The following is a 22,897-nucleotide window of genomic DNA, read 5'->3' on the forward strand; positions in this document are numbered from 1 at the left end:
AGGCAAAACAAAAACTCCACTAAGTGGCCGTGCTTTTCGGGTCGTCCTATAAATTTATCCAATAACATTACTTGACACTCAACACTTTCTCCCGGTTCTTCTCTTCCCCAAAAGCTGTTTCTCTTTGTTTCAGTTTCTGTTTCAGTTGCTGTTTCAAAGTGCATTTTAAACACAAACAGGCGCTTTTGTCTTTTTGATATACATATATATACATTTGCACAGCCTTTTTTTTTTTTTTTGCCCTTTTATCACTGCTAGCTGCTGTCTTTTAATGTGGTTGCTTTGACGTTTCATGAGCATGAAGTCCACAAATATTGTGAGTATATTTTCTTTGCTATTTGGTATTAAGTTCTGTTTTGATATAATTCAACTTGTAGAATGACTTTGAGATAATCACACGTTTGAGAAAATATTCAAACGCTGTCTCATGTCTTCCTTTGCACTGCGAAATTTGATTGTCAACTCTTTAGCGAATATTCATTATATGATTCTGTAGTGATGGCAATATTTGAACCTCTTTAAATTTGGGTATTGGAGCTGTAATTCAGCTTCAGGGTATTTTCAATATTACACATTAAATTCATTAGAGTTGGGGTTTCACAGACTTTAGCATTGATTTCGGGCCTCGAGCTTTGATTTTTCTTTTTTTTTTGGGGTTGATAGTCATCATCTGCTCTGTACTTGTAACGTTGGCTAAATAATTATAAAAATACTCCTTGTACAATGCTGGGATGTTATTTCTTCTAGCTTCGCGTTTACTTTTATGGCTTTGGGCTAATTCAACACTCTATGCTGCTGTTAACTCAATATTATGGTCGAAAACATGTAGAAATTACAAGCCGTTACACTCATGGCTCATTGATCATACATAAACATATGAAATTCCCTGTTCTCTCATCAATGAAACTATATGCAGAACTTCTATTTGGTTTTTTAGTCCAAAAGTAGCAGATGGCCTGTGTAGCTGATGAATTCTGATTACATGGATGCATCTTCTGGGCAAAGTTTATGTCATTAATGTATTTGCTTCAAGTCATAAAGGGAAAGTGTTGTTTATATCTTTTTGACATATTTTTGCAGGTATCTCTGTTTGAAGATCCACACAATAGAAGATCGTGTGTTTATAGTGTTGTTCCAGCAGTTTCTGCACTATTTCTAATATTATTCTTTGGTGCTGCATTTATATCACCAAAATATGAATTGGTATATTTTTAAATCTGTACTCTCTTTTATATTGTACAATCACTATTAGTTTTGTGTTGTATCTGTTCTTATTTTTATTTCATTTAAAATAGCTTTTCATGTTTCTCATTCTTGACCTGAAGATTTGACTTTGAATTTTAATTCAACTCTGTTATTCTGCCTCTATCCTTATGCACCAAACTGCAGTGTTAGTTCATTGAATGTTTAGTATAACTTTTGAGTCCCGTTGTGCAGAAAATAGAAGCTTTGCCAATTCCAAAGTTCAATAAATGCCAGGTTTGTTTTGCTTCCTTAAAGATTTTGTATCAAATTAATTTGTGGGGATCACACTCTTACATTTGTTTGTGTTATAGAAATGTAAGCCTGATGGAAGTGAGGCATTACCTGAAGGTATTGTCGCAAAGACATCCAACTTGCAGATGCGACCTTTATGGGGCTTTCCCAAGGTAACAATCTTCGGAATAACTGATGGATGTCTTCAGTTTGTGATGTGTGATCACTTGAATTCCCAAAACATTTTCCATTGAGTTTCTTAATATAGTATTTAAGAACCATATATTCTATCATTTGGAGTAATTATTAAGTATCCGTCCTATGAACAGCCGGCAGCTCTAAGTTATGGCCTTCATTGTAATGTAGGAACTATGCAATTCACCTTAATGAATTCAATCTCTTCTTTTGCCCATGATACGAATAACCATGTCATCATTTTTTTTCACAACACATTAATGGTTGATGATTCAATTCAATGCCCCATACTGGATTTTAAGTGTTTGAACTGTCGTTTGAATCAATTTTCAAACAATGTTATCTTTTTACCAATAACTTTCGCTATTGTTGAAAAATTTCAGAAGTTATAGTTGGAATTGCTTAACTTCAAAGCCAATTAAAAATTTCAATGAACTTTACTGGGATAGCTGTCTGAACTCTGAAAACATGTTAAACAAGTGAGTTTGCATGATAATCTCTATAAATACTCTATAAATACGTTCGACTGTAAGGTCTCATGATAATCTCTATAAATACTCTATAAATACGTTCGACTGTAGGGTCTCATAACTATCTGCTTTTAAAACTTTCGTCTGGTACGTTTCAGACACAATATGATATGTGATACGTGGTTAGTCTGCTTTGCACCTTGGTTTTTAATTAGTTCCAGTATAATATTGGCTTGTTACCATTTTGAACAGAGTGATAATTCTTCGTTCAGCTTATTCGCAATAGCTGCAGGAATAAAGCAAAGTGATCTAGTGGATAAAATGGTCACAAAGGTATAAAACTAGCCCTTGCATTTCCAGATGACAATGTTCTTCTGTTTCAAATTTTGGTTAATTGTTATGTTCAAATTTGCAGTTTTTATCAAGTAATTTTTCTGTGATGCTTTTCCATTATGATGGAGTCGTTGATCAATGGAAGACTTTTGAGTGGTGTGATAGAGTAATACATGTTTCTGCAGCTAATCAAACAAAATGGTGAGTGGTCTAAACCATCTACTGTTGCAATCACTTCTAACTGAAGTTTCATTATCTTGAATTTGTTCTCTTGGAATTTGATTTCACGATGACTAGGTGGTTTGCAAAGCGCTTCTTACATCCAGATATAGTTGCAGAATACAGTTACATTTTTCTTTGGGATGAGGACCTTGGTGTAGAAGATTTCAACCCTCAAAAGTACGTAGACCACAACCCCATTTTTTACATGCATTAAATATGTGCTTGACTCAAATATTTCTAAAACATGCGCATAAAAGTGGAATCTGCTGTATTTTATATTGAAGTTGAGTGCCTCTTTGCTGTTAGATAAGTGATGACCTGAGTACACAATTGTTTCTGGTGTCCAAAAGGTTATAGAGACTGCAAAGCCTGAGAAATCTATCGAAGTGTTGAAATTCCTGTGATAACTTATTTCTTTCACCTAAATAAGGCTTGTCCTAGCTGCAAAATGAAGGATGGACTTAAATTTGCAAAGTTTTTCAGTCTCTACTAGATGATAAGTCTTGAAGATGATAAGAATTAGTAGAGCCTGAGACAGACTGAGAGGAATCCAAATGATATGGTCGAGTCTCGATAGGCTTAGATTAGTGACGTACACTAGCTTCCTAATGCATACCACACAAGCTGATTCTTCAACTGCATTCCACTTACAACAATGTACTCAATTCATTGTAGTTATACGTCTTGATTAACTAAGGTTGGATCTTAAAAGATAAACTCCCATTTGCACACTATACTCAGTGATAAAAGTTTTTCTAGGTCAGGAGATAGAAATATAGCCTTAACTGAACATCTTGAAGTCTGGGAATGGGAAATTTGCTTCATTCACTGCCTCTGATAATTAAAAGTGTCACAATCTGTCCACTGGTACATGTATTCCTAGCATGATGTTTCCGGTTTCTCCAATCTGGAAAGGTAGGATAAACGTAGAGTCATAGAAAAACCAGTTACGCGTATCAAAAATCTGGGAAAGCTTTTTTCTTATTGTTATTTTTCACATTTTTCTTGTATATTTATGAAAGAATTTTCTTTGCTCATTATCTGTTATAATGGTATACAGCTCTATGCGTGAACTTTTGTTGCATCTATGTATAAATATAAAAGTTCTTGTTAAAATAAATAAAGATAGACGTTGAATTGTTTAAATTTTAGATTTGAACTGTTTAAATTTTAGATTACTTGCATCTGCCTAGCAAACCAATATAACAAAATATATGTTTTGACAATTAACTTGTGACAAGTGCTCAAATGTGATTTTTTTTTTTGGCCAAATGTCGGAAACTTTTAGGTATGTCTCAATTGTTAAGAGTGAAGGACTCGAGATATCACAGCCAGCACTTGATCCTGCCAAATCAGAGGTGCATCATCAAATTACTGCACGTAGCCAGAGGTCAATAGTGCACAGGTACTTGTTACCTCCTTTTCTCCCCTCATAATTCCGCAGAATAATACTTATAGACTCACATTGGACTCAAAACTAATTACCTCTTTGCACATTAATTACTTTCTCTAGTAAGTTGTTTCCTGTGTTTTTCTCCACGCTGTCAGCAGAAGGACTTACAAGCCTGGACTTTGTGACAAGAACAGTACGGCACCTCCTTGCACAGGGTAAACTTTTACTAACAGCCAACCCATTACATGTATACAAAGTTCATCAATAGTTTTATTTTCACAGAAGAGGTCAAGAAGCTTCTCTCTTACCACTATTAAGAAATCATTTTTCTTTTAATTTTATTTAGAAAACTAAGATGAAAACTTATTATAGGTGGATAGAGATGATGGCCCCTGTTTTCTCAAGAGCTGCCTGGCGTTGTGTATGGTACCTGATTCAGGTGTGTCATTGTTCTATGTTACTATTGTTTTTTTATATTATTATTTTCTTCTTTTTCTTTTTAGACTGTAGCCTTTTGAATGCAATATGTCAAGCAATGCATCTATATTTTGAGTTCAAACTGATTGAAATGCCATTATAGTTTATAAGATATATTGCTTTAAGAAGTGCTGTTAATACTGTTTTAAAATTAGCTAGTGTTGGTATTACTTATGGTGTAGCTTGGTGAACTTGAACTATTATTGGTTTCGTGAATAATTTTTTTTTCACCCCTTCTAGTTTGGTGCAATTTATCCCATACTAGGTCATTTTATCTGACATACCATTTTACATGCCTTCCTCCTTTATGTTTCCACAGAATGACTTAATCCATGCTTGGGGTCTTGATATGCAGCTCGGTTACTGTGCACAGGCAAGCTCCTCTTCTTAATCTTATTTATTCTGTTTGTTTTTGCTTCCTGGTACTTTTGTTTGGCCCAAGGCCTATTGCTTAAGTCATTCTTTTGATAGGGTGATAGAACGAAAAATGTTGGTGTTGTTGATGCTGAGTATGTAGTCCATTATGGTCGCCCAACACTTGGAGTTCCAGAAAAAAAGGTGAGACATATGGTACCCCTTTATCAGTTTGAGTAATTTAAATATTTTCTTGGCTTCATCGTTGCCTTTCAGGCAATACTGAGCTCGTAGAGTTATCGACATTCTATTATCCTATCCATCCCTTGCTCAGATTTTCTTCAAAGCCCTTACTTTTATCGGATTTATTTTATGCTAATGAATGTTCATTAATGCAGACAGATTTGTTGGAAATCGGTTTTAGCCCTGAAACAGAAAATATAACCCATGTAATGACAAAGGTATCTTTTCCAAGCTTTTCAAGCTCGCTTCATCATTTCTCTCATCATTCATCAATGAAACTTAGTTTTGTCATTGGCTATTAATTGCAGACATCATCTCATTCTCACAAGAAAGATCCACGATTGGAAGTAAGTAGCAACGCTAAATATATCCGTGGCAACTACTTCCAATTTTATAGGTTCCTTAGTACCAAATCATTTCTTCTGTTTTATTTACTTTTACGCAGGTGAGGAGACAGTCGTTCCTCGAATTCAAAATTTTTAAAAGACGATGGATACAAGCTGCCAAGAAAGATAATTGCTGGATTGATCCATATTCACAGTCATTGAAATAGAGCATAAATGGTCTTTGAAGCTTTCATTTTTGCTCTACAGATGATTTAGTGGAAAGGCAAGAAGCCAGAGCAGGCATATCAATGATAGATTTCATGTTATATTTCATAAGTCAGGTCTTGTAAGTTGTAATTACACCATTCTTTTTTCTTTTTTTTTTTGGTGGAAATAAAAGAAAATGTAAGGTTGTAGACATAAGCAAAGGTATAGTAAAAATGATTATTACAATTATTAGTTTCCAAGCTCTCTCTTTACATTCTATTTATTTTGTAATGGATGAAAAAATCAGTCATTTTAATAAATCAAAATTTTAAGTTAAGGGAATCCAATCTATAGACATATAATGTGTGGGCATAATTAGACCATGATATACATTAGAAGTGGTTGTGTGTAACGGATCAGATTATATTGAATTAAAATTCAATTAAAATATAATTTTGTATGATAGTTCAAAATAATATTGGATTGTAAGTTCAAACGAAAACTTGTTAAATACAAAAATAAAAGTTCATTTTAATTAAAGTACTTCCTCAGAGCGATTAAACTAGCCTTTTAACTAAATAGATATGGACATAGAGATAATATATAAATGCTTTCTATTTCTAGTAGAATACATTTGTACTGTATATATATATATATATAGTACTATCAACTAGGGTTTGCAATGAGACGGGATGGGATGAGATTTACCAATCTCAGTCCCATTCCGTATATGCAAATGGGACGAAAAAATGTTCTAAAACATTCCCTATATTTTTTTTGGGACAAAAATATGTCTCAATCCCGTCCCAAAAGAGATGGGATCCTGCGGGATCCCATCTCAATTGGAAAATCTTTTATTCTTAATCAGTAATGAGACGGGATTGGACGAAATTTGTCAATCCCACTCCCGTCCCGCATATGTAATTGGAATAAAAAAAATGTCTCAATCCCGTCCCTAAATTTTTTTATGAGACAAAAATATGTCATAATCCCGTCCCAAATGGGATGGGATCCCGCAGGATCCCATCCCATCGGGAAAAATTGCAATCTCTACTATCAACTGAAGAAAAGGTGTATTATTTAAAGATTGTATCACTACTCATTATTCGCTATTCGAATAATATTATAACAAAACTAATTATATATAAATCAAATTTCAATAAGTTAATATTTTTATTTATGTAATATCTTTGTATTAGATTATTATTATATTATAGTTATATATTAAAATTTACAATTTTAATAGTTTAATAATAAATTTGTTGTTACAATATAATTTAATTTTATTAATTATGAAAATTACTAGAGAGCTTATCCCATTTCATTTCATTTGGAAGATTAATCGGTAGGCCTTTTGTGGGACCAATAAGACTTATTGGTTATTTTATGCATGAAGTAAGCTTGAAAATTGAAATTGATCCAAAAATTGTCCAATTCCATGAACCGTCTTACAACCAAACATATTCGGTTATTTTATGCATGAAGTAATGCTAGAAACACATCTAATGCAACATTATTGAAATAAATGAATAAAAATTTCAACAAAAGGTTGTATTTTTTTAATCTAAAATTTAAATGAATCTAAATACAAATGTCTGAATGACATTTATTTTTTTAAATATATGAATTAAAAAAATCTTAAATATAGTTATTTGACATTTATGTCATTATAAATCAAAACCAATATATAAAAAAAAAGAATACCTAATAGAGATATTATTTAATGTAATATTACTTCATATCTTTTCTCATTTAGATACAAATCACAATAGTTTACTTTGTTCATGTACATGTCTGAAAATCAAACATGTACATGAAAAAAGTAAACTATATAAATTATTAAAAAATAAATAAATAAATTTTTACAAAATTCTAAAATTAATAAAATTTCAAACATCATATTTAACAAACAAGCCCTAAGTTCACATCATCGCATTTTAAGCAATAAGCAATTTCACTAATTCAGAAGCTTCTAGAAGGATCTATGAGATGTATTCATATGTAGATAGAGTTCCATCGTGATGGGCCTCGGTGTATCTGAATTCTAATGTAATTTGTTCATGATTTCCACCGACATAAATGGAGACGGCCTCTCTAAGCATTCAAGTAAACACTTACACATGGCATAAGTAAAAAAAGTACAGAGAAAGAAAGTAAAATGGATTTTCATGGATGTTGGGGAAGGTACAAGTGAAGCAACCATTGTAACATCATCAATACTCAATAATAATCATTCTACTATTTTGCAATGTTCAAAACTTTTTTTAAAAAATAAATGAATAAACATAGTTTTGATCATGCTCATTTTCTTCACTTTATTTATATGTGCTGTACATTTTAGCTTTCTGATTGGACCAATTTTTTGAGTTGATCTTATGAGACTATTGTAATGCCAACTTTATGATTAGATGCAAGTCATTTTCTATAATGATTGTCATATTTTGAATTGGTGATATATTAGTATATATTTTCATCAATCAAATCTCATTCAAACCAATTATCAAGCAACAAGCAAAATTAGAGATGATAAATGATTGGTCAGCACAAAAACATTGACAAGAATTCTATATGAAAGCATAACCGTGCATGATGAAATTTGCCCAAACTTTTTATTACAATTGGTCCTCGGAACAAGCACATGGGTAGTTTGATTGCACTTGCAAGTTGCAATGTTGCAATGTTGCACTACAGAGTCACAGATGAGGTCAATGAGATTCCCAAATCACTCTTATCAATGCACTATGCACCACACCAACAAAAATTCTACCGCATGTGCCCCCACAAGCTTAGGCTTGAAAGAAAATGAAATCCATACCCAAATGTGAATGCAAGATTTTATGTCTGAAAACAATAATACAAAATAGAAAATATGTGTTATATATATATATATATATATATATATATTAATGGGACTCTCAAGAAGTCTAAAGCTACCACCCTTATAATTTGTAGCAAGTAGTAGCTAGAATTAATTGCTTCCACCCAACATCTACCCTCCTTCATATTTTGAGTTGGCAGCACCTATATGCATTAATTTCACCCATCAATCACAACTAACCGACCTTTAAAACTCATCTATTTTCACTTTTCTAAACTAAATATTAAAGGAAATTTATTTACGACCGTTTTTAAAAATTCAAACAGTCATTATCAATATATCTACCAAAAATAAGTGAACAAATAAATTTATGCTTCCTATAGAACAATCTCATTTTTTTTTTCGGATGAGATAGAAGAATCTCATTAGGTGGCCATGCCATCATTCAATCAATGTGCTAAAAAATTGGGATAGAGCAATACAAGAATGCTGAAGAATCAAATGGTAAATTAGAGTGGGAAGCAGCAAAAGCAATAGTGGAAAATTGAAGACTTTTGATGCTGATAAAATTATTATAAATAACCAACATGCAGGCTATTGCATTACACCCACTAATACAAAATAAACAAATGACAACAACAAAAAATAAAAATAATTAAGAAAAGATGATACCTTAATCTTTTGTCATGAGTAGTACAAGCCAGCCCTACTGTCTGCTGAACACTATTATTAAAATAATCTCAAGACAAGATTATGGTAACCCCAATAGCTTCATAAACAAAGAACATTGTCTCCTCAAATACTAATTTATTGCCCTAAACATTACTATTTTTTTCTTTCAAACTAAGGAAGAAACCCCGCTAGAAATAGCAATCCCCAAACAGTAATAATACTAACAGTTAATATTAATAAATAATAAAATTATAAACAAACAAATCAAGAACAGATATTCTTCTTTTGCTTCACATTTGACACTCCCCAAAAGAAATCAAGATTAAAACCCCAAAATTAAACAAAAAAACAAAGCTTAGTTAGAGATGGCATCTCAAGCAATTACAGGTTTGGGGAGTGAACGAACAAAAGCCAAAGGGCTTATTGGGAATGTTGCAATTAATGGCATAGCAACAAGGAGATGGCAAGCACAAGCCTTTAGCTCCACCACAGCAAGTGCAAACCGCACATATCTGAAAACTATTAAGCTTTCTTCTTGTTTCATTCATCATCATCACCGTCTTTATCTCCATTAATGGCACCATTTCTTCACTCTTAGACTCCAAGCTCAATGACCCATTTGCCTCCAAATCAAGAAACAAACACTCAATGCATACCCAGAAATTATAAACATATAAGAAGAGCAAAAGATCTATAAACTGGGTTTTGGGGGGGAAAAAGTGAAACATGCAAATAGAAGAGAAAAAAAAAAACACTTACTTGGTTTATTTTACTTGATTCATTGGGACTGATTACATTAGCTAAAATCAGGAGAAACAACAGAGAGAAAGAGACCCCATAAGCAGACATGATAGTTGCCTTCTCTTTTCGAAGATGGGCTTTCGACTTTTGATTCTTTGTGTGTTTGTAGAGAGGGTTTTGTTTTGTGATGGGTTTGATTTGATTTTGAATTCATACAAAAATATATACTTTTTTTTTATACTTTATTTTGGTGGGGTTTTAATGAGTTTTTGGTATATTGTTTTCAAGAACGGAGAAGACGGAGGATAGTTTTGGAAAAAGAAATAAAGGGTTTTGGTGGTGCACTTTTTCTTTAGTACGGTGGACTGTGAAGAGTGTGAGTGAATGTCATCAATCAACACTCAACAGTCAACACTCCTTATTCAATAAAAGTAAGAACACACACACTCATCGTGAGAGGCATTATACAGTGTTGACAAGACTGCGTGCTCTCTGAGATCAAATTGCCACGTGGCAGTATCATGTAGTGTGTTACTTAGAGGTTCACATGATAGGTTTTAAATAGTGTTGTTTCCATCAAAGTCGAGCTGTCATTCGCTCAAACGGACCCATCTATATTCTATCAAGTTTTTCCACGGGCATATCGGTGTGACCTGGATTTAATAAGATTTGCTCAAGAAAACCGACCATGGTAGGTATCACAACTTACAAATTTTTGATAAAATGCTGCTAAATATCAAGAATAACGAAAGAATAGACAAGAGAAACCATAATCTAAATTGTCGTTTTGCCTTATTTCTCTCTCTTCTGTCAGCTTTTTCGCTCTCTCTTTTCTCTCAGCACATGTTTCATTCCCTCATTTTTCTCTCGTTCTTCTTGATACTTAGTATTTTCCTTTCGGAAAAAGAAAAATACTCTTTTATATATTATATTAGTATCACCTTGATAGATGGTTTTTAAAATGAATGCTAAGAATGAAAAACTTACGAGCATTGTAAGCAAAGTTCCTTCGGTCAAACAGGGGGCTGTTCCGTGCTACTAGGTACAAATGAAGCAACTTAGGGGCTGCCATTTATATTAATCTAGTTATTTTGAATTTGGGGTGTTACAGAAGTTCCTTCTTCAAAACAAACATTATGATTTAGAGATTAAAATAGATGAGAGAGAAGCAAATTCTATCATGTTGTAAAAATTATTTTGATACTTAGAAATCAATCTGTTGTATTTATGTGACTAAGCCCCATATGCCAAGATTAATGAGATACAAGGACACCCAGGTTATGCTATGAACTTGTAAGATGCAATGATTCACAAATGAGATATCATGCGTTCTCAAAAGTATTAATACATAAATAATCCTAAATCCCCAACAACCGATAACCATTTTGTAAACCAATATCTAAGAAATAGCTGCAAACAAGGTCTAGGTTTGTTAGCACAAACTTTAAAAACTTTCTAGTAAGAATGGCAAAAATGATGCATGATCTTATAGAGCTACATAGGACAATTTCCAAAAGTCTTGATACTGTACAAAAATAAATCTAGCAAAAAGATTTGCTGCATAGTTGTCATTTCTTGGGTTTAACTGTTCGTGATTCACAGTTTAACATACATAGATATGCATATACGAAGATTCAAGAACCACTCAAGAGTAAATGAAGTATCATACAAAAATAATGCAAAACCTTGCTCATGTATAAGCCAAAATTCCAGCAAGTTCTTGATCATAGAAGATCCCATTTCGCCTTCAAACTTTGAAAGAGGCACCAATTTTTTTTCATTTTTCTCGAGTTACCTGCTATAGTTTCTTTGAGCGAAATTTTTCAGAAGACTGTTGTGGTTATTGGAGCGAATAAGCTGTGACTGTTTTTGTGGTATTTCAAGGCCCTGAAAAGATTAAATGTGATGTTACACCACAAAACAACACCAAACAACAAGGACGTGAAGCAAACTCCAAGGATGACATTAAAAAGAAAAAAAAAAGGTCTAGATATTCCATCATACAACTTACTACTTGAACTGAGATATATCCATCAACGAGGAAAGATTAGCCACAAAATTTGGAACTTAAAGGGGGCCCTATGGTTGGAACAGGAATAACATCATTCCACTCTGCTGCCTCCAATTTCTTCCGTTGAAATGAATAGTCGATCTCCATAGATTTCTGCAATATGAAACCAATCAATCAAAATGATTAGGGCAATCAAACATTAAAATACAAAAGCAAACTGAGAATTTCACAATCATATCAAGAAGGTGACAGGGAGGGAAGAATTTTACAACAGGCATCACAGCAGAAAAATAACTCAGTGATGTCAGATTAGTGGCCATTGTAGCCGTAGTAGACACGAAGCAGGCGGACCATATTCATGTATTAGGAAAAATTAGGAGGCCTTGTGAACATTTCTAACCGAGGAGCAGCTATGATACACTTTCACTGAAAAGTAGAGTAGGGCAAACAACTTGCAGAAAGATGCATTACATAACAAACTGGACAAAAAAGAAAAATAATAATTCGCAGACACAAGAAAGATTGGTTTCAGGAAAGATGAAATGTTCACATTGGGTTCTACCAATTGTGACAATATTTTCAGATTTTTATACAAAGCAGCAACATGAAATTCAGAGTCAAGACTGTCAACTGAATTGTATTTTCAGATGAACATAATGAACTTGACATGAATCTGTACATCTCCAGCAACGGAAATGAATTTACAGATTACTTCACTGTCCAATCAAATATCGTGGAAAAGTAACCAGCGCATCACTTGAGACACTGCTTATCCCTCTGTGTCAATCTCATCATCACCGGAAGACATCTGTCTAGTCTCAGGTAACGAAAGTCGCCTGCCTGAGCCTGCTTCAACTAGGCCTTCCGACGATAAATTTAATGCACCAGTTGCAGATGATGACCCCAAAAATCGTCGGACCGGGGCATCAGCTGAAGATGATGCAGAGAGATTGTATGTGAAAATTCCCATTGGGTGATCAAACTTGCAACTTGGACCAAACTTGCATATGCCATAACGAGAGTAGAAGATGCACAAAGGTTCTCCCTGTTGAAGTTCAGGAACCAACTTCATCAGTCTCATTAATAAAATGAAATGAGAAAGACTAATATATACCAAATAAATCAAAGTACTTCTACAACACAAATAATTTTGCAAGGACATGGCAGGTACCCTGCTGACAAAACTAATCCCACGAGTTAAAATAAATAAATGAATAAAACACAAGAAGAAGGAAGAATGGCACAATGTTTGATTACTTTGTTTCTGTGTTCATCCGTTTGTTTCCGTTTGTTTCCTGGCCTCTTACAGTACTCTTTTGTAAAGTTAAGACATCTGGTCTCTTTGGATCACAGTTGCTGAACTAAAACAAAATTAGTGCAGGCCAATAATTACTTTATTTTTTGGCATCTTCCCTTATAATAAAATAATTGCATTCCACATTAATTTGGATTCCTGCCCCATTGCTTTGACGTGTTTCGATGTTTATATGTCTAAACAAGCAATACCGACATTCTGACAGGCATGTATGCAAAATGTTTAGAGAAAAAGACAAAGGACAAATATTTCCTAAAAATAGACTTTCAATGTTTTCAACAAATGCTCACAATTCAAAAATGTGAATAATGTTTTAGCGCTGGTCACCATAAAGGCATGTGAAATGATTAAGTTCAATGTTTCAGTGGCATCCTCTGCATAGACAGTAAATGTGCGTTCTGTGCCAGATAACAAGCCCATAGCATAAGCCAAAAGCTTTGGCTGTTTAAATTTTAGGAGAAAATGATGGTCAAAAGTTCATGTCAATGAAATAATTTTGCAACAACATATATTTCTTCATTTCTCAAAGTAGCATAAGAAAAGATAGAAAAAGAAAAGAAATAAAACCGCACAAAGTAACCCGAATGAATTTTAGTGAAAAGCCACGAAAGTGAAGGAACAGCACAAAATTTAACTAAGAGAACTCCACTAGGATTAAACAATGAGTAAAGGAATATGCCAAACGTAAAATCAGAGAACAATAAGTTAATAGAAGAACTGATCATTTGTGTAACTCACCGGACGTAGTGGTAGACCTATGGGACTCAATACACAGTCTGGAACAGGGAGTAGTCTTTCTCTTGGATGATGGAACCTACAAACAGCACCAAACTTACAATCTCCAGTCTTCATGTAAAACTGGCATTCAGGCTGGCCAGGTCTCTCTGGAAATACACTCTCCCTTTGCAATGCATAAAACCCTACGGGAATAGAACCAGAACGAAACGGAGACATTGTCCCTTGGGACCCTGAATTTGAGGGTTCAGTCTGGCGTGAGGCTCCATAAATTTGACTGTTTCCTGATGTTTGTTGCAGGTTCTCAGAAGAAGAAACTGAACCCAGCTGACCCTGGAAATAGGCATCCCATGAGAAGGTCACCACAACTCAAAAGTAAAAAGTTTTATCCGGAAAAAGAAACTCGATCCAAGATCAAAAGTAAGTAATGCAAATCAACAGCTAGACAGATATACTTCAACAGTGAAATTAAACAGAATAAAAAAAATACTTAAGGGATGTTGTATCACATCCATATAATAGTAAAGACAAAAGCAACTTAGTTTAAAATAATAAATCAACTATGACTCCAAAACTGCACCTGGCAAGTCTGGAACCTGATAAAACTCTTTTAACTGCTGCTAGCTTATGACTGTTTGTTAAAAAATTTCTCTGCTAATAATATATTTGGCAAATACCATATTGGAGCAAGTGTTTTGTATCTCCCAAAAGAAGTTCCTAGGTATATAAGAAGATTCCAGCTGAGATGAAGACCATCAGACACTGATTCTGAGGATCCAGGTAACAGTCCAGGAGATAGATGTGGTCATCTGGTTGAAACACGAACCCTAACAAATTAATCGAATTAACGTCTCACTTTCCTATGAAATACCATGCTCTAACTCCAATTTACAGAAAGCTAAGCTTTCCATATATAAACAAGTTCCCTTAAAGTTCAAATCCATTTTATCCTATTTCAGCATTGGCAATCAAATTCGGCATCCAAATCCAGTTCAAGGTAAAACAGCATATTAACAATGGTTTTTTCTCTTTCATTTTCATTTTATGGCCACCACACATTCACTTCCACTATCCCCTCACAACAACACAAGAGACACCACTCTATCCGACCACGTTATACTACTAGAACAGTTGCTATCCCATGATCACAGAAAAACAATTTCACTAGGTTTCATGTGCATTAGACAGACAATGAAAGCAAGGAGAAAAATCTAGATTAATAGATTTATGGGAAACTACTCTTTTCCACCCAGAAGATGGCAAAAGGCCAAAAATATTACAACACAATAAAATCTACCATTTGTAGAGATGGCAATGAGCACCACCCGCTGCCACAAAAAATTTAAATTACCAAACCCACCTGTAAGGGGGGGAGGGAGAGAGGAGGTGTGTGTGTGTGGGGGGAAGGCCCGTTGCGGATTCTAACAATTACCAAACCCTCTCACAACCCGCAGCAGATTTTTTGTGATTTGTCATTTAAAATCACAAATATTAAAAAAATACTTTTAATAATTAAATTATATAAAAATTTAAATTATTTAATTCAAACTATAAATTTGTAATCAATAGTCTAAAAAATCCACATACAATACTCAATTCTAGATTTTATCACTCTAAATAAGAAATTAAAATTTCAACATTAAAACGAATAAACAAAATATATTAATCTAACACAAATATTTCTCTTGTCGGCAGATCGTCACACCTAATATTAATGCCGTGCTCCATCTTTTAATCAATATACGAGTATTATCAACAATATTAACAAGTAAATTTCGTACAACTATTGTTAACAATTAATTAAACAAATAAAACCCAACTTTAATAAGCAATCATTAGGTTCAAGTCATTAACATAAAATGAACAAAATCAATCAATTAAAATAAAACATCAGTAATATTAATCTTGAAAAATGAAAATTATAAAATTTCTAGCTATTAAAAGCTTATTGTATATATGTGTGCGTGCGCGCGCTATGGTGAGATAAGTTCAGGAATTAAGAACCTTAATTTAAATATATTTATAATTAAATTTTTTAATGCAATTTTTATGGTTAAGATTAAAAATGTAAATAATGAAAACAAAGAATTGACAGATTTTTCTAAATACCAAATCCAGCTACAACCCGCACTGGGTTTTAGTTTGAAATACCAAACTCGCCCACAACGTGCAAAATTACCTGTACTGGGCAGGTTTTTGCAGGCAGATTTGGACGGGTTTGCAGGTTGGCAAGTAATTTTGCCAGCCCTAAGTCCATTTGTATACCTAAAATTTCTAAACATACCATTTTTACACAAAATTACTTGCAGCAAGCAAGTTTTTGCCGACAGGTTAGGATGGTTTGTAAGTTTGCGGGCAATTTTGTCATCCCTAACCTTTGTATACCCAATATTTCTAAACATACCATTTTTACACCTTGCCATTAACAAATTTGGAATATGCTATAGTAAATTTTTATGAAAAGACAATTTTGCCCTTGTAATGTAACATTATGATATAGATCATTTTTCAGCAATGGCTAGATATGGCAAATGATATCAAATTTGGATATATAATATATCATTTTGAAGCTCTCAATTAAAGAAACAAAAGTCATATCAAATGTTTTGTCAATTTCTGTGGTTCAGTGGCTCAAAAAGCTATTTGAATATTAAAAAAGACTTGAAAGAGATTTTTAAGGCACTGAATAAAAAAATTTGGCAAAGACTTTGCTATTGCTTTCATTCCTCTCGATAAGATATTCAAAATGGTATATTATACACTCAAATCCAACATCATTTGCCTATCTAGCCGTTATCGAAAAATATCCTGCATCATAAAGTTAAATTACATTACAAAGGGAAATAGCCTTTTTGCATAGATGCACTAATAGATTCTAAAGCCAAGGTGTAAAAATGGTATATTCAGAAACTTTAGGTATACAAATGGTAAATTTCAAAATGTTGTAATATTTTTGGTGTTTTGCCATCTTCACCATGGAAAAATTTTAATTTCCCTAGATTTAAAGAAGAATGAGAAACGTACAAAGAGAAATGCCATGTTAGTACAAAAAAACCATTTTCCTAGAAAAAAGATGCGACGTAATAAGAAGATCCTTTTATAATAATGAACATTGGCTTGTTGAAGATTATTGGACAGGAAAAGGAAAGAGTGAACAGAAAAATTCACAGAACTTATTCCTTTGAAGTATAAGTTGTACCAGTCTTTCAAAAAATGTTAGAAACCATCTTCTTGACTTGAAGAAAGCATGTAAAATAATCATTGTCATACAATAAATCACAATTTAGTCATTTTCTTTCTTCCTATGATCACTTTTGCTGATGTTATTTTTTTGAAAGGCTAGCTGTTGCCGTTCACAGAAATTTACATTCATCGTATTCTTTCTGTAATACTACATTCAATCTTTTCCCCTCTTTCTCTAAGTAATATCTCTGACAATCAGATATCTGATCTTGATATTCCTATTCCTAAGTTCTCTCCAGTGACACAGCAAGCATTCAAAGTAAATAAGCATGCTCAGCTTATGACATTAAATTTGAAAAGAGAGAGCACAAAAATCTTACACTGTATGTGTTCCAACCAGGAACTGATACCATCCCCTGAGGTAGAAGCATCGGTGCATAACTTGAAGGACCTTGCCAGCGTGGGCTGGGAATAAAAGATGCCCTAGACCAGTTAGTAATTCCTCCAGCATACGACTGTTGACTGGGAGTAGTCGGAGATTGAACAGTTGGATAAACAGGAGAGCCTCGCAAAGAAACCATCATGTTGTTTGGTTGAGGATGGTGGAATTTACACGTGCTTCCAAACTTGCATTGTCCAGTTCTTAGATAATAAGCACACTCAATCTCATTCTGTAAGGGAGACAAGGGGGAGAAAAAAACAAAACAAAAATGTGAATATAAACATCAGCAAACCTAAGAAGACAAACATACCTACAAACAGAACACCCAAGTGTCAAAACACAGAAATTACTTGCAGAACTAGAACATTCTCGAATGCATGATCAACTCAACAAGGATCCCACATGTCTATCAATATATCCATCTTGATACATAAATTATAAAAGTCCACAATTTAGATTCTTACACTTAGCCAGATCTACAGAAAGACAAATCATATTATTCTTCCAGCAATTGATGATAAAGTAACATGATAAAAGTATAGATGTTTATTATTTCCTAGTTATTCCAAAATCAAATAATACTCCATTCTTTGTGTCCCCTATTGTACTTTATAAGCTAAAAGTAGCGAAAACTGTGCCAAAAATTGGTTAGGCATTGATACAAATTACAAAACCTATGCTACTTATATAAATTAAAGGAAAAATAGGCTTCAAACCGGGCGTAGTGGATAGCCCAAAACATTTAAGGAGACTCTTCCAGCAATCCCAGCCTTGTCTCTTGGATGATGAAACTTGCATGTGGCTCCAAACTTGCATGTTCCTGTCTTCAGATAGTACTGAAGTTGATGAAAGCAGCATATTAGTTTGCCAAACTCAGCAGATACAATTAAAAAGGAAATCTCTCTCCACATAAAACATACAGGTTACTTAAAATAATTTTTTGACCTATTCCATACCACATATTAGTACACCAAAAGCATTGTTAATATTTGGACCTAGGCTGTGCCACATATTAGTACCCAAAAGCAATGATAACTACTTGTGATGTCTACCTTTATTGACAATAAAATGGCAATATCAAAGATATTACATATACATATATCTATAAACCAAAATATCTTATCAAACAGAGGTTTGGATTAAACTTAGATAATTGCCCATGGACTAATTCATATGGCAAGAAATGAAGCTAAAACATCAGTGCATGAAATCCACCAATCTTGATTCTCGAAGGAAAAGACCTCTCTATAAGCACCCAAGAAGATAAATAGCATGCGATTCAGGCTATTGCAACGATACATGGTATAGCGCATTCTAAAAAATGTCAATCTCCTAAACAGACAATATGATCTTCCACACAGGAAGAGAAAATATATACAACAACATAATTTTAACAGCTAGGGCAAACATAAATCAAGTTAGATGACCTTTCAAGACAGAATGTTGTTGCAAGAAACCTACAAGTCAAACCAACTTAACACGCTATGGTTCCAGATTTCAAAATGATACAGCCAACACATAAGACTTTGTTCTATGTCAACAAAATAAATATCTTTCCAGTATCAATGAAAATTGACCAACAGTACTAAAAATTGAGAGTACAGGAAACTTAGGACCACTATAAGAAAGTAAGAACATTTTAGGTCCCAATAAATAGAAAACACTGTTGATCTCAATCACTGCCCAAACCCTTAATTCTACCTCCTAGTTCCACCAATGACCTTAAATATTAAAAAAAGAGCCAAACTAGAAAAATAAAGCCGGTCACTTCCCATCCTACATCTTCTCTCCATGTCCAGGCTCTTAGTTGCCGGCATCAAAATCAATCAAGATGACCAAGGATGGACAGTGACTAAAAGAATATTTTCTACCATTGCAATAGCAAAAAAGAATGGTTTTATCATTACCCTTGGGGTAACTAAAATGTTGCTTTTGACACAACTGAATTCAATAATCAGGCTTTTCTTTTTTCTGGCTAGCAAACATTAAAAAAGCAGATAACCAAATATTAAAAAAGCAAATAATATATATATATAGGAGAAATAAAGAGAAAAGGATTAGAAAAGTAAAGCAGAAATACACAAAATTCAAAACTTCCCCGACCTGGGAAGAATCCCAGAAAGAAAATACAATTGATTCTCTATAAAAGTATATCCCAGAAACATGAGGCAGACCAGAGAAGGGAAAACCCAAGACCATATCCCAATCGGGCTGTACTCTGTAGGCACATAACAATGGATGAGTACAACTCCACTGTTGTGATTGCAAATTTTTTTTATTAATTAACTTCTGCCCAACTTATTTCCTTTAATAGTTTCAGTAAATGAACTAATATAAAACAGAGTAGTAATGTTGTAAGTTATATAAAAGATGCAGAGTAATTACATGCCTGGCATTCAGGTTGTCCAAGTCGTTCTGGGTAATCACCCTTTATCCTTGCTGTGGCAATGGCCTGCAATTTACCTTAACCTGAATGAATATATCAATCTCCAAACAGCCAAAAAGTACATCATTGAGCAGGAAAGAAGAAACAACATTAATACATGAAGTATGCTAATATGAGTGTCTTAAGGTGGCAGGTGGTTGCTTGTGCAAAGGAGCATTTTGGGCATATGAAAAACTTATAGTGAGAACAGGAGGGAAAAAGAAAAGAAAAGAAAAAGCCTAAATCAGCAAAGAACCTAGTAAAAACCCAAAAAAGAAAAGAACAAAATTATATCAACTGAGAATATTAGCTGTTAAATCCAAATGCCAGGCAAGAAAATGGCATTCTTTCCATTCTAGTCTTTTGAAAAGTTAGAGACAGGCTACAATTCAATACCATCTGCCAATAGAGAGGGGAAAAAGGAATATTAAATACTAAAACTAAATACATGCATAATACATGTCAAAGAACAATAAATGCCTTACCATTAAATAACAATTGCTAAATCATTAAAAAAAAATTATGGGCTGTGCAGAATTGCTAATTTTGATTTCACATAGAAAATGAAAAACTTTTGATGAATAATTCATATGGAGCAATGCTAGGTTAATTGAAGATAAAAACGGTTTTGCATTGATCTAACAAAGAACCTAGATACTGATAATCATTTGCCTTTTGTTTACTCTTGAGTTCACAAATATTTGTCAAAACATGCTGCAGCTTATACCAGCTTCCTGTTAGGAGGATGATTAAATCGACATGTTGCCCCAAATCTACAGAGGCCTGTTCTGATGTAGTAAGAACAGTCCGGCTCCCCAGGACGCTCAGGCAAGGACCCGGATTCCATTGCTTCATTTGTTCTCAAGTTCATTTGCCACAAAGCATCTAAAAGACCATCAAGAGAGTAGTTTCAGAATACCATTTGAGAATGTTCATTTGCCATAAGTAGTTTCAGATAACATTAAGTATGTTCATTAACCAAACAAGTAGTCATATAATGCCATGTTCTCTGATTAAGGGACACTTTGTAATCTCAAAGGGAATCCTCAAAATGCAAGAGATTCATGAATTGCATGAAATACATGAGACATAAAGGCACTGGTCCACCAGAAAGAGTTTGTCATGCCTTCAAAATAATTCAGTTAAGTGAGGAATATATTATTTGCAATGCTATTGCAAGAAACCATTTAAAAGCACTTTTCTATAATTCTTTCTGAGATCCAAACTACACTAAGCTATATTTCAGATATTCAATACATTATTAATTAATAAATGACGATGGACAAAAAATCTTTCATATTATTTTTTCCAGCACAAGGCAAAATGTTGGATACCTTAATACAAGTACAATTCTGTGAAAACGAATAATCCCTTCCTCTCAAAAAAATAGTGGCCATTAACAAGCTGAATTTAATCAAGTAGCACCCATGCAACAGAGAAACCCAAACAAATAAAAGTAAATAAAAAAAAATAGAAGGCAAAAGTAGAAGACAAAAATAGAAGACAAATTGGAAGTCATATCACCAAAGAAGAATCAATTATCAAACATTCTACAACAAAGATGCATGCTTTGTTCAAGGGCAGAGAATTAGAATATCTTGAAGTCTTCTCCATTTAAAATTCGTAACTCATTAACAGCCACCTCTGGATAAAGCCAAATAACAATTCATGTGAGATTGTGACCATAAACCCAATCATTTTGAAATAAAATAATCAACAGAGGCTCAAAGTAGTTTTACTATTCTAGTACAATACAAACAAACGCACAAAAATTTAGGGAAATCCTATGAGGTTTGAATGTCATAAATGACACTTCCACATTTAGAAAGGTTAAAAAGACCCAAAAAAGAAAAGAAAACTAAGGCATAATAAAAAAATAACATCATAATCAAATTCTAACTATCTTGTCCTCAAAAGCATTTTAGAATCAAATGAACTACATAATATTCATGATCTTCTCTTCATTGGCTTAGTTTCCTATCATGCTTGACTGTAAACAGAAACAGAAATACATAAACAGAAACAGAACACCAAAAGCAAAACTCGGAACTCAAAATTAGTTAATTTTTTCTTTTTCTTTTTAATATTCACATAAAACAACTAAAATTTTAACAAATGCTTGAAACAAAAACGGAAACAGAAACACAAAAGCAGCTAAATTGATTGAAAAAGATAATAACGATCAATCACGATAATTAACGTGCAATAGGACAAAAAGGACAAATCACAACTGATTGTCTGATATCACCTGCAATCGAGACTATTGAGTAACCGAGTGAATGATGAAAAATGAATTTCTAACCAACACAGATTCTCACCAATGATCAGTCTACCATCAAAAGGGGGCAAAAGCGACAATTCACGAAGTATTTTTTTCAAATTAAATTTTAAAATTGAGTTTTACAAAAACAGAAAGCAAATATATTTTTGAGGAAAAAAAACCGAAGTTAATTATTCAGAAAAGGCACCTTGGTTCAAGGACGGTGACAGTGAGGGTCCCTCGGTGACAGCAGCCCCTCGGGACAACGAAATTCCGGCTTCGAACTGCATTCTACTTCCATCACCACTCTGTCACTCTATCATTTCCCGCCGGAACCTCCATTTCCCTCCCTCACCACCACAACAACGCACCACCACCGCGACCTGATGTCACTCTTATCAAAAATCTCTTACAAAAAGGTACAGAATTTTTTACCAACAAAAACGCAGCGTTTTGTTTGTTTCAGACAGACTAAGATAGGGAAGAGGAGGAGGAGGAGAGACTGAAAAGAAATAGAAGAATAATAATTTTTATTATTTATTATTTTAAATTATTTGATTTTTATTTTGATTTATTCACACAGAGAGAGAGATGAGAAA

At 33.6% G+C, this 22,897-nt stretch overlaps 3 protein-coding genes and 1 long non-coding RNA gene across 4 annotated transcripts; 2 read left to right on the forward strand and 2 right to left on the reverse strand.

Annotated features, from left to right (window-relative positions):
* The first annotated feature begins 253 nt into the window (after nucleotides 1–253).
* On the forward strand, nucleotides 254–4,957 carry LOC18038484. The gene is made up of 11 exons (XM_024182507.1): nucleotides 254–316; nucleotides 1,081–1,203; nucleotides 1,438–1,479; nucleotides 1,557–1,649; nucleotides 2,394–2,474; nucleotides 2,557–2,675; nucleotides 2,772–2,873; nucleotides 3,985–4,101; nucleotides 4,245–4,304; nucleotides 4,462–4,528; nucleotides 4,886–4,957. Exons 1-11 carry the CDS (start codon nucleotides 293–295, stop codon nucleotides 4,955–4,957), a joined length of 900 nt encoding a protein of 299 aa, XP_024038275.1. The 5' UTR covers nucleotides 254–292.
* Nucleotides 4,958–5,053: 96 nt separating this feature from the next.
* LOC112097171 lies at nucleotides 5,054–5,845 on the forward strand. Its single transcript, XR_002904788.1, has 4 exons — nucleotides 5,054–5,124; nucleotides 5,319–5,381; nucleotides 5,472–5,510; nucleotides 5,609–5,845. It is a non-coding gene; the product is annotated as an uncharacterized LOC112097171 (long non-coding RNA).
* Nucleotides 5,846–9,055: 3,210 nt separating this feature from the next.
* Nucleotides 9,056–10,362, reverse strand: LOC18038206. Its single transcript, XM_006428513.2, has 2 exons — nucleotides 9,946–10,362; nucleotides 9,056–9,809 (listed from the first exon to the last, which is right to left on the reverse strand). The coding sequence occupies exons 1-2, from the start codon at nucleotides 10,033–10,035 to the stop codon at nucleotides 9,546–9,548; spliced, it is 354 nt and encodes a 117-aa protein (XP_006428576.1). The 5' UTR covers nucleotides 10,036–10,362; the 3' UTR covers nucleotides 9,056–9,545.
* Nucleotides 10,363–12,330: 1,968 nt separating this feature from the next.
* LOC18038207 (zinc finger CCCH domain-containing protein ZFN-like) lies at nucleotides 12,331–22,821 on the reverse strand. Its single transcript, XM_024181455.1, has 7 exons — nucleotides 22,507–22,821; nucleotides 20,766–20,923; nucleotides 20,003–20,065; nucleotides 18,330–18,449; nucleotides 17,552–17,842; nucleotides 13,992–14,321; nucleotides 12,331–12,983 (listed from the first exon to the last, which is right to left on the reverse strand). The coding sequence occupies exons 1-7, from the start codon at nucleotides 22,586–22,588 to the stop codon at nucleotides 12,708–12,710; spliced, it is 1,320 nt and encodes a 439-aa protein (XP_024037223.1). The 5' UTR covers nucleotides 22,589–22,821; the 3' UTR covers nucleotides 12,331–12,707.
* Nucleotides 22,822–22,897: the final 76 nt, after the last annotated feature.

Source organism: Citrus clementina, unplaced genomic scaffold (genome assembly GCF_000493195.1).
Source record: "Citrus clementina cultivar Clemenules unplaced genomic scaffold, Citrus_clementina_v1.0 scaffold_6, whole genome shotgun sequence".
Lineage (NCBI taxonomy): Eukaryota > Viridiplantae > Streptophyta > Magnoliopsida > Sapindales > Rutaceae > Citrus > Citrus x clementina.